This window comes from Aptenodytes forsteri, unplaced genomic scaffold (genome assembly GCF_000699145.1).
Source record: "Aptenodytes forsteri isolate BGI_AS27 unplaced genomic scaffold, ASM69914v1 Scaffold9, whole genome shotgun sequence".
NCBI lineage: Eukaryota > Metazoa > Chordata > Aves > Sphenisciformes > Spheniscidae > Aptenodytes > Aptenodytes forsteri.
The window spans coordinates 5,587,802-5,599,701 of record NW_008796217.1 but is presented as its reverse complement, the minus strand read 5'-3'; the positions used below and the strand labels follow the sequence as shown (position 1 = coordinate 5,599,701).

The window sequence follows — 11,900 nt, the reverse complement described above, 5'->3', positions numbered from 1 at the left end:
TTGGGAGTGAAGTTGAGCCCAGGAAGAAGGGAGGGGTGGGGGGAAGGTGTTTTAAGATTTGGTTTTATTTTCTCGTTATCCTACTCTGATTTGATTGGCAGTAACTTAAGGGTTTTTTTCCCCAAGTCAAGTCTGTTTTGCCAGTGATGGTAACTGGTGAGTGATCTCTCCCTGTCCTTATCTCGACCCACAAGCCTTTCATTATATTTCCTCTCCCCAGTCCAGCTGAGGAGGGGGAGTGATAGAGCGGCTGTGGTGGGCGCCTGGCATCCAGCCAGGGTCAACCCACCACAGATGCACAATCTGCGAGTGATAGTTTGGGTAGTTAAGTGTAGTAAGAATTTGGTGTAACTAGTTATGTGCCATCTTTTTCAGCTCCTCTGAAATAATTTATTTGTTTTGTTCAGTTGTAACTGGGCAGAGAAGCTGTTGATGGGAATTTATTGTGCTCTTTTAAACAACAGTTACGGGTAAAGGGTCTGCAAGTTAGATCAGTCTTTAGAAGTGTCAGGTTCCAAACCATGCCCCGGTGGCCTTGAGGGTCACTGAGTTGTAATTTTCTTATGCTATCTATATTAACTTCTTTTTTTTTCCCCTGTTAAATTCTGTTGCTGATGTCTTTGGGTCTTCTCACATTTTATAGGAAATTTTTGTTTGAGAGTAGTGTTCTGTAGATTTAAATATATTCTTTTTTTATGTTTGCTTATACCATATTTATTATTCTCATACCCTGTCTTTTTATGTGGAAGTTCACATCAGAGCTAGGACTTTGGCAGTTCTTCTTCTACCTCTTTGTCCAGTTATTTAGATGTAGGCATGAGGATAAAATGTCACTTACATGTTGCAGTCTCTCAGTAAGTGGTCTTTTGGGACATTAGTTGTCAGTTCTACTCCACAGGCAAAATCATGGAAGCAATGATCCTTGCCTGTCTGCAGTCAGAAAAGAGAACAAGGACACAGTACTGATGTCTTTGTATTTAAAATGTATGCTTAAGTAATATTTAAAATGACAGACTAAAGCATTGAAGTCTTTCCAATGTCATAATAATTTAAGAATGTTAAAAAAGCTTTTCAAACAGCTGAATGCACTGGATGCCACCTTCAAGGTACTTGGCTGGTACTGTGTGTGACAGTGGGCTTTTTGATACGGAAACCTGTTCACAAGGAATGAGGTGAACTGATGGAGTGTTTTAACACAAGGCATGAAACAGAAGTCAGAGCCTATAGACTTAATCAGTGCTTGGACTAGATACTTTTGTGTTTGGTTTTTTTGGTATGATTTAATAGATGTGAAGGGCTATAAAATAATCAAAATACTGCATATCTACCAAGAGCAGCAATTGTTCCTGCACAAAAAAAAAAAAGTAAGGAGGAAGAGAAAGAGCTGTGAGACAGCATTGTCATTTTAGAGTGGCAGAAATTGCTTTCTTCTGAATTGACAGGATAATAGTTCTGGGTAGTTTGAGATACAACTCACCCTTCTTGGAGCAGACAATGTAGTACAGAAACAAAATAATAAATGTCAGAAGTAGTGTCTGATGCTTATTGTTTAAATTTGGCTATGCAGCATTGCGCAGAGTGGTTCATATAAAAACACATCACTATATGTACCAAACATGTTTGGTTTTGGGGTTGACTGAATCAGTTTGCTAATGCAATTTTTTAAAAACTGTGTCGTCATAAAACTGTTTTACGTTTAGAGAGGGGCTTATACAATTAGGCTTTGTAAATGTGATGTTTTTTAATTCTACTGCATACTAAGCTTTATTCTACTATCATACTAATTAAATTCCTTTTAATTGGTTATGTCCTTGAATTAAAAAAATCCAGCAATGTGTATGTTTAGAATACCAAATGTATTAAATGGATGTGTTTACACTTAATACATTAAAAATTGAGGAAAAGACTGCTTTAGGGAATTGATAATGAATTCTGAAGTCTTTTTTCAGCTCATAAGTCACCAGAAACAATCTGCTCCAAGTTAGTGGTGACAGAGTCTTTATTATCCTGCTGTCTCGAAGGACTTCCCAGAAGAGACACAGCAAATTGTACATAGTTATAGAGAATGATGTTTCCTTTCATGTATACCTGCCATTTTTTTGTTTCACAAAAAGGATTGTAACTTATGAAGGGGATGTATCGACAGCAGATCAAGAGATACAAGTAAAAGTTAGCTGAGTCATGGTTATGATAACTGCTTTTGTAATTGTGTATGTATCCAGAAATTTTAGAAAAACTCTAGGAAATGAAGTAAACTTTGAGATTGGGATGGAATAGAGAATCCCATCATAATTCCTTGAGAACTTGACTGATCTTGAAAAGCTGTTGGGAAACTGTGAAGAACAGACCCCTCAGGTATCACTAAGAAGTAGGTAAGGATGTTTCATGTTACCTGGCGAACTAACATGAGCTTTTTGAAGCATAATTGTTGATACACAGAACAATGTTATATAAGATTTGGCTTTTTGTGCTAAAGTTGAGGTGTTTTCTCTTTGTGGTGTTCTGAGGAAACTCATTTTTGTCATAATTAGAGGTACTATTTTACTTGTGCCTCTCATCTCCTCTGCTGTGGAGGAGAAAATATTCCTTGATCTTAATTTCTGTTTATGGACTACAACACAGTCTGCATACTGTGTTACGTCACCCAAATTTCTTTTCCAGTACTGGTCACTGCTTCTATTTATAGCCATATCTCGTAAGAGCACCGCATAAATCAATATTTTAATATGATTTCATGCAGAGATCTGCAGTAGCTGTTTTTTCTCATTGCTTATTCTGGTGACATGATAATATTTTCACTTATTTAAAGCATTTTTGTGTTGGGAAGGGTAATTTAAGATGAGGGAGTGTGTTGTACTTTCGTACATACTTAATTTTTAGCTTGCTTTATGATGCTATATGATCAAACTGATTACCAGTTTTTCCAGCAGTTCTTTCTGCCTCTTCTGAACTATTTCACCAATTTCAACCAAATTTGAAGAGTTTAGGTTCTTTCAATGTTTGTGAAAATTTGGTGACAGCGAGTAGAGACAGTGTTTAATCTTTTTGGTGAGAAAAGTGTTTAAGCTTAGCTGAAATGTTACCTTCCAAATAAGCCACAGTCCATGCTGTCATGTGACAGTAGTTTGGTGTATTTAGATAACCAAGAGAATAGGAAACTGAAGGTACTTTGGGGTAAGGGAGAGTAGAAAACTAGTGAAAAACTAGTCTTGCTTTAGTTTTGCCCTTCATGGAATAGCTGGCTCCTGGAGAGGGTTTGCTGATTTGATTAGAAAGGTAACAATTTAAATAATCCTTTCAGTATATTAATACAGCATTTTTATCAGAGGATCTTCTGAAAGTCGATTAATACAAGTATTCACTCTGAGACTGAAACATAGCAATGGAATGTAATTGTGATAGTGTGTTTGTAGTTTAGGCATAGGTTTATATTACCGTGTCAGCAAAAAGTCCAATGCAATTGGAGGTGGAATCCCCAGGGACAGTATAGCTGAGGACAGGCAGACAATATTGTCTCTAGCTGTATGCCACAGTGCAACTCTGCATAGAACATTACCTTTCATTATGGACATACCATTACTAAAACGATAAGCTGGATGAACTTCAAGGAAGAACATTATAAGTAGTTGACAGAGATTGACTTATAAAAAGAAGACCAAATGATTTCACTTTATATCATTTTTATTAAGTAACAAGTTTGGCTAAATAACAACTGTCACCTCACATTTGAAATGTACTTAGTACCACGTCCAGTATTACACAGCATTATACATGGAGTAAAACTGGAAATGATGTGAAAAAAAGTAAGAAAAGATGAAGATATCTGTATTTATCTCTGGAAAAATGTTTCAATGGAAATGATAGAAGTCCCTACCATAAGACATGAATTAATACTAGACAGGAGAGAATGCAAAAAAATCTTGGACTAAAAGAAAGCAGGCCACTTTGGAAGTGACATGGACTAGTTTGTACAGATGGGGTTTTGTATCCTAAGAAAAGAGTTGTTTTACTCAAAAAGGCTTAGAAGTAACTTAAAGTCATAGCATAGGTTTTCTTGATGAAAGGGAGTGTGAAAACATGCAGGTTAGTTTCTATACTTGTTTTCTAACAAGTGAGTGGTGCTGATCTAGCTTCTAAAGAGTTACTTTAATGCTTGAAAAAATATAAAAATAAAAGTAAGGTATGTAATAATTCTATAGACTCCATGATGAATTTAAACTGCTGTCTGGAAAAAAAAAAAGTACTGTTCTACCAACATAACAGATTATAAACCAACAATGTACTACTTTGGAAATAATTCTTTCTGTAGAACTTGTATAACAATTATTTTAATGTTTATTAATTATTATGTTTTTCCCCTCAATGGCTTAAGACTTTTCATTTATAATCCCTTTGGAACAGATAATACTAATGAGTGAACACTTTTTATTAGAATAAGATTAGTCATTTCATCAAACTAATTTATGAGCTTGTAAATGTCTTTTAGTCCAATGTTACTGGTATTTATTTGCTAGAAATATTCTTTTTTAATTTTTCCTTTTAAGTAATGTCAAATGAGCTACATTTAGATGAAGTGTGTTACTTCGACATCTGAACTGCAGGAACTTGGAATACTTTTTTGTTTTTTTTTTCTGTTTTTTCCCATTCTCTTCTATCTTAGAAGTCAGCTGTATTGGTATCTTGGCAGATCCTTACTGTTTCTAAATCTTTGCCATTTCTTGTTCTGCTTTACTTTGCTGCTCAGTATATGGTGTGCTGTTTCAATTTCTGCTGCCATTATCTGTCATCTTGCTGTCTTTGATGTTTCCTTAATAGTGTGTTTGCTGTTTTACCATGTCTTTGGTGGTCAGTTAAAGCTATTTCCTGTCCTCACTTGGGTCTTGGGCTTTAGTTTCTGGTGTGGCTTTTATTCAGTTGTTTGCTTTTTCATAGTAGCCAGATTTCAAAGCTCTGTCAAGGATTGTTCAAACTGCCTTAGTCTTTCCTTGGTTTCTTCCATCTCTTTTATACTTTTTCTTGGGTTTTTTTTCCCCACAGCTGAGTTTTTGCACAGAATGATGATTTTGTTGTTATGATAACTTTAATGGTAGAATAAGTGAAAGCACATGCCACTGTAACAGAGTTGAGTTCTCGGACTCTATGTAGACATTATTAGAGTAAGCATCAGAGTGATAAGTGGCCACGTCTCATTAGAGAAATGTTAATACTGAATTTTTAAGGGTCTGCTGTCCTCTTTTTACCCTTTCCTATTTTGTGCAGTAGTAGATTCACTGTCTGCTTCAAGGAATGGCAGGCCAGCTGTTGCTTAAGAATTACTGGAGGCAGCATGAGGTATGCTAGGCATCTGACTGAAAGAACAGCCATGTCAAGAATTGACTAACAAGTGGGAGGCTGAATGTTTGTAATACTCTTCTAGCATAATTGAAATAAAGACAATAATTAGAATCAGAAATAGGATCGACATCTGGTTAAGAAATGCTATAAAGGGGCATTGATGCCTTCTAAATGAATAAGAGGTTCATGTTTGAGTCATCTGCAAGCAGAGCAGCCAGTAGTCTTTCCTTCTGTTTCCTCTCTTACCATAAGTGACCATATTTTCTGCTTGAGTTGCATCCGTAGTCTTATCAGGGTCTTATTTAAAATGGGTGTTATGGAACAGTCTGTTTTGAATGAAAGAGGGGAGAGGTAAAAATAAATTATTTGTTGATACTTGAATAGCTTTTGTGGGTTTAATAATTTGGAGTTAAACTGCCTTTAACTATGTTACTCACATTGGCAACTGACATTTTCCACACCTAGAGTCCTCAAACTTCTTGGTTATGACTGGTCATTGCTTACAGGAATGTCATAAGGAGGTTAAATTTAAATACCCCATGATTTCAAACAGATGTATATAACTGCATTTGCTATCTATTCTGCTGAAGAATTCTGCTCTTTTCCTGGGTTACTACTCAATGTCTAGGCTCTTCACAATTTGAGATGCAGAAGCAAGGGTCAATGATTTTATGACTAAAGAGGTAGTACAGTGTTATCCAGGGATGTAGCAGTGAATTAGCTGTGTGATCCCAACTGCAGACAAGTAGTCTGTGTATTTTTATAGAGATCAAGGTGCCGAGTTATTAAATTGGGAGATGCAGGAGTGTGTTGTAAATGTAATTTGTTGGTAGGTTTTGTTGATTACTATTTACAAATTAAGGTGTACAGTGTTTTCTTTCTACTTCCTATCTCAAGAAGAGTTGATAAAGGTTTTAGTTTATTCCTGGAAGGAATTTTAGAGATAATTTAGAGAAGAAAACTGTGGAATTAAATGTTTTTCTCATGACAGGATCATGTGACAATTCAGTTTAGGTCACTTGTCCTATTTTGCTTCTGGCCTGTTTCTCAAGGGTGCCCATTACTGTGGTTAGGGAGTGGGCTGACTAGAATGAGGTGATATCTCAAATCTCCTCCTTCCTTCTCTTTAGTCTTTGCCCAGTTTCCCATGTAGCTTTACTTTTTCAGCTGATGTTTGTAAGTGAGCCATCAAGCAATAAATTGTCTAATATTAAAATATGTAACAAGTTATGCCTAGATTATTATGTTATGACCCTGTGCTCATATTTCATCTACTGACTTTCGTGAGGGTTTTTTCAGGCATCTGGGTCAACAGACTTTGTTTAGATTTCAGAATTTTAAATTCTATGTAAAAGAAGACAATGAAGTTACCATCTTATTCAGGTAAAATCTTCAGCTGTCTGCTTTCTTTTTTTTTTACATTTAATCCATACTGAATGTGATTGCTAGACAGAACAGTAGTTACTAGTTAATTATCTTGTATATTAGGTTCCAACAAATCCAAATATTTGCAAAGTCATCTAATTCATACCTTACTGTCAGAAACAAGTTACTGTCAGCAATAAGTTTCTGTGTGGCTGGGATTCATCTCGCTTATATGTAGTCATTCAAAAACTAGGCATCTTAGTCAAGTCAAGCAGCTAGATGACTACTGAAAGTAATGGAAAAAAATAGGCACTTCAATAATGAATTTAATCCTATCTATCTTAAACAGATATTTTAGGATGAGATGAATCAACCACTTGATGTGCCTGTCCCTCTCCATTTGCTACAGAGGGAGCTGGAGCACTGGCTTAGCAAAAATCTAGCTTACAGGAGTTTAAAGTTAGGTGAAATTAACACCTTATATGAAATCAGGTATTCAAGATTTAGGTTTATTTTAGAGTTGTTGTAGAATTAGATTTGCTACTGCTTGTGGTCATCTTCTTGCAGATACTTATTTTTCCATGTCTTTCTTTCAATTTTAAATATTCATGCAATTTCTTGATAAGCTTGGTTATTTGGACAAAGGCACTGAATTAAGTTCATTCTGAAAGGCATATCGCTCAATAAGCAAAATCCTTTTCCATTGTTTAAGTGTTCCAATTTCTGTTCCATAGATAAAAGGAAAAAACCTTTTTATTTTCTTGAGCTGTTTGTACAGTTACAGACTTCAGACAATTCCTCAAAGCATTTTATAAGAAATTGCAGTTATAATTCACTGGAAAACATCTCTGGTTGGAAGGAATCAATTCTTAGAAGTATCTGTCAGATGCATGTTATGAGTACCTTTTAGAATCTGAGTGTTTCAGTTTTTATGTACATGGATAGCACTTTGCCACAACTTACAGATATAATTTATCTAGAGCATTTCTGTTAAAACTGACAGCTTGACAAACTGCTAGATATTTTTGTATGGTTAAGAACACCGGATGTGTAGACCATGCAGTGATGCTTGTCTTCAGTAATATAAATCAAAAATCACATCGAAGGGGAATTTTATTTTCTAAGTTTCCGAATCTGGCTTATACTTCCTCTTGTTTTAGACTTTGTTCCATGATGTGTCTGAAGGAATAATAGGTGTAAATTAGAACTTTAATGTGTTTTTCTGTTTTAAGCCTCCCAGAGGCTCTGTACGTAATACTGGAACACTAAACTACATATTAATGATACTTTGATTTGTCCTTATAATTTACTCAGAGGTGCATATGATAATCTTGAAAATTCAGAAGTATAAAACCAGTTGAAACAGCTATGCACATTTTGAGCTTAATTAGATAATTGTTGTATTTTCATTACAGTGTGAAAGGTGATACTTCATGACATTCTTCAGTAATAATAAGACAACTGAAGGAAGAAGCAGCTTGCTATAAACATCACCTTTTCTGATAAAGCCTGCAAGCCTTTTTAAATTGTCCTTGAAACAAGTTTTTTAAAAAAGTAAAGGCCTAGAAACATGTAGTAGTTTTACCCACTGACTCACAGAAAGTTTTTTTCCAGATCAACAGATGCAGTGTATAGACAAGAAGGCCAAATTCAAATTGAATTTTATCTTTGTGGGATATTTTCCCAATATATCTGCACACAATATTTGTGACTGTATCCTGATTAGGGGAAAAATATTGCAAACAGTTGCTTAACTATTTTTAAAAAAAGTTTATAGAAAACCTTCAGTTGGGAATAAATGTACATAAAAGCCCATAAAACTCCAATACTTGCGGTCTGCTTGTAAAGGGTACTTAAATATTGATAACGTTGGCCCTTGCGTTATGTTGAGAGTTCTCCCAATTTTTGTTGCCAGCATGAGTCAATAGTATTGTAAATTTTTATACTCTAAGTGCTCCCCATTTGCTGTATTTCTGAAATGAAATATTCACAGAATACCGTTCTGGCTGGAAAATTATAGAGGCCCAAAATATATCTTTGAGTAGTACTGTGTATCTATGTATGCACATATATATATATATTTGGACACACATAGACATGCACACACATATATAAAAACCAGTGAGATTGTTCATACTTGTAGAGAAGTTAGTTCAGTTTAGATAGCATGAGGCAGATAGATACTGTTGTGCTTTTTTTTAGTTTAATTCTTTGTTCCACATTGTCAAATTAAGCATAGATTGGTTTATCCAGCTAGCAACACTGTTTCTGGCATAACTATATTCGAACAAAGTTGTCATGTTGATGTCTTCAACGCTTTCAAGTACATATGACCCTATACATTACGAGAATTCTTGGCAGCTTTTGTGTTCTACCTGCTGCCATGGATACTTAAGCAGAAGACTTTGAAATTGCCCAGTGGTGTCCCAGCAAGTGCGCAATTGCCATATCTGGGAATTTTTGGAGCACGTTATTTTCCGTGTATTCAAACATGAGAACGTTGAGATATGGATGTCTCTTGGGCAGCATACTCGGTGAACATCAGTGAAATGTATCCTTCCATTTTAAAGATCCTTTTTAAAAAGGCATTTATGCAATGAGGTGCTTCTTTGCTACTGCTCCATGAGATTCAGAAAGAACTTGTTTTCACTAGCGCTAAAGGTTCATATGTGTAAAGCAGTGAAAATATAAAGTTGCCACAAAAAAAAGGTCTGTCGGATAAATACATGAATCTTTTCTAACTGCCAGAGATGTACACTCTTGCAGGAAAAGTACAGAGTTCAAAGATGGGAGAACACATAGTAGTTGAATGTATCTTGCTGGTCTTCTGTATATGAACACGGAAGTCCTCACAATAAAATTCTGCTTTTTATATAGGTTTTATGCTCAGAAGGAGGAAATGAGAAGAGATATTCTGAAGCTTTTTATACATTTTCTTGGTTTAGTTATATTTTGATTGACTAAATTTTTCTTACTTAGCAACGGTAAAATAAAAGTTTCAGTTGAGCATTATGAACTAAGAGTAAAACTGAAAGTTGTGTTTCAGTAGAAGCTGCTTTTGTATTTATAAAGCTGGCCTCTTGGCAGTTGTATTTAGTATCTCCCTTCCCTAGAAAAAGCCTCCCAAATTTCTGCCAGTACCAGTTGTTTTTAGGGTTGTGATATAAACTGTGTCAATGAAATGATTCAAGGAAAAAAACCCCAATCGTGGAAAAAAAACCCCAAAACAGCCATACCACTCCTGGGCCAACATAAGCATTTGCATAAACATATGATGATGAACTAGGTTAAAGAACTGACCTGGCTGAAAAATAATTCAGGTTATTTTTCAGGTGCATCAGGTCTTTGGTCTGATGCATAATGCAGCCATAGAGGTACTTGTGCTGGCACAGCAGAGCAGACAGTGGTGGTAAATAGTGGCTGGGATCAGCAGGAGCAAAACAACATCTTGGCTTACAGTATTTTTCAAATATACTGCCTAAACAACTTACCACATGTGAGGCTGTTTTGGCTTTCACAGATTCATGTGCTCTAAGTTTTGCTGAGGGAAAAAGCAGGTATGAGTGGCTCTTTGCACTTAGGGATTAGGAAGAGGACCTTGTGCTCTGAACATGCTTCTGCCTTGGATATTTAATGATTTAGGTATGAAGAAGATGATTTTTGTTTGTTTGTTTTTGTTTAACAAAGCAATAGGAGTAAAGAACAATAGAGTAAACTTTTTAAAAAATGTCATTTGATTTGTATTAATATATGACATGGGTGAATTAGAAGTGAATTGCTGGCAGTTTTTCATGTGTTCTAGAACACTGTCTTATTACACTGCTAGAGGCCATAAATTATTTTTCAAAGTTAATATATTTGGCATCTCTAAGCAATAATGTATAATGTTAGCACATATAAAAGCTTAAAGGTTTGTAAATTCAAAGAAATACAAATCAGTTTTTGAATGTTAACTGGGTGTCCGTATCTTTATTTTCAAAACTGTAAAATAAAACTCCCAACAGGTGGAGTATAAAACATCTGCTTCTATTTCAGACACAGAGACACTGAATATGTGCTGAAAGAAAGCAGTAAGTTAGTGATTTCTCTAAATTGTTGATCAATAGCAGTGTAGCTGAAAGCTACACTGGTTTGTTACTGGGATCTTGTATTTACACATTTCTCTGTGCTCATTAACATTTCAGATTGAGACAGACTACACAACTTTACTACTATTTGCAGTGCAAAGTGTCCTTCCACATCAAACCAGGCTTTTTTTTTTTTTTTTTGAAGATTTTAGTAAAAACATAAGGGAGGTGTTATATAGTCTGCTATATCCTACAGTTATTAGTGGCCTCTCAGTGACCTCAGATTGTTTTTGCCTCTCTGTAGACTAAATTATATGAATGTAGAGGAACTTTCTGGGCAGAGACAGGCAATGCTTGGACTAGAAAATGAAACTGTTGAGATTACACTGATGAGAGAGCAATTATACACATGAAAGTTATCTTTCTTAGCTGACTTCACCCATTTTAAAATTACATTCCCCACCTGCTGGCAAAAGGATTTATTACACCGTAAAATTGCAAAATGAAGGTAGTAAATTTCTTCCCAACTCCCATACATTTTAAAAAATGGTGGAAGAGATGACTTTTTCTATAGGCATCAGCAGAGGTTTAGGATGCCTGAAAAGGTGTCTTTTGTGAAGAAGAAATTTTACATATATATAATATTTTACAAAAATATTTAACATAATTTGTAATGAGAAAAATGTATACAGGTTAGAAGACAATGTAATAAATTATAGAATTACTTGGCAAGACGTTTCAAAATAGAAAACTGTGAAGGCAAAATTTTTAACTAGTGATTGAAAATCCCATTCCAGCTTCATCACTCAATGGATAGAATATCCCCAAAAGGCTTGTGCTGAATTCTTCTTGTAGGTGAGAAATGCAAATAGCTTTCAGCAATGTTCACAGAAGCTCTTTATTCAAACCATCAGTTTTGTGGCTCCTGTTTCTTCTTCTGTTGCTTTTAGTGGTAATTATGAAGCTATAATACTGAATGCGTATCTGTAACTTACAGCGAACTATCCAGAGAAAAACTGTGACAAGCAGCAACTGCTTTTCTATTTTTCTTTTTTACTCCTTTGGGATGATGCTGATGGTGTGCAGGTTTGTGGTTTGTTTTTTTTTGTTGTTTTTTTTTTTTTATCTTCACCA

The 11,900-nt window shown here is 35.2% G+C and overlaps 1 protein-coding gene across 1 annotated transcript in view; it reads left to right on the top strand.

Moving 5' to 3' along the window:
* Positions 1-5,326: 5,326 nt before the first annotated feature.
* Positions 5,327-11,900, top strand: part of LOC109279733 (serine/threonine-protein kinase Nek10-like) — a 62,019-nt gene continuing 55,445 nt past the window's right edge. Inside the window, exon 1 of the mRNA XM_019474469.1 lies at positions 5,327-5,331. Coding sequence (XP_019330014.1) covers positions 5,327-5,331 — 5 coding nt within the window. The remainder of the gene's footprint in view (positions 5,332-11,900) is intronic.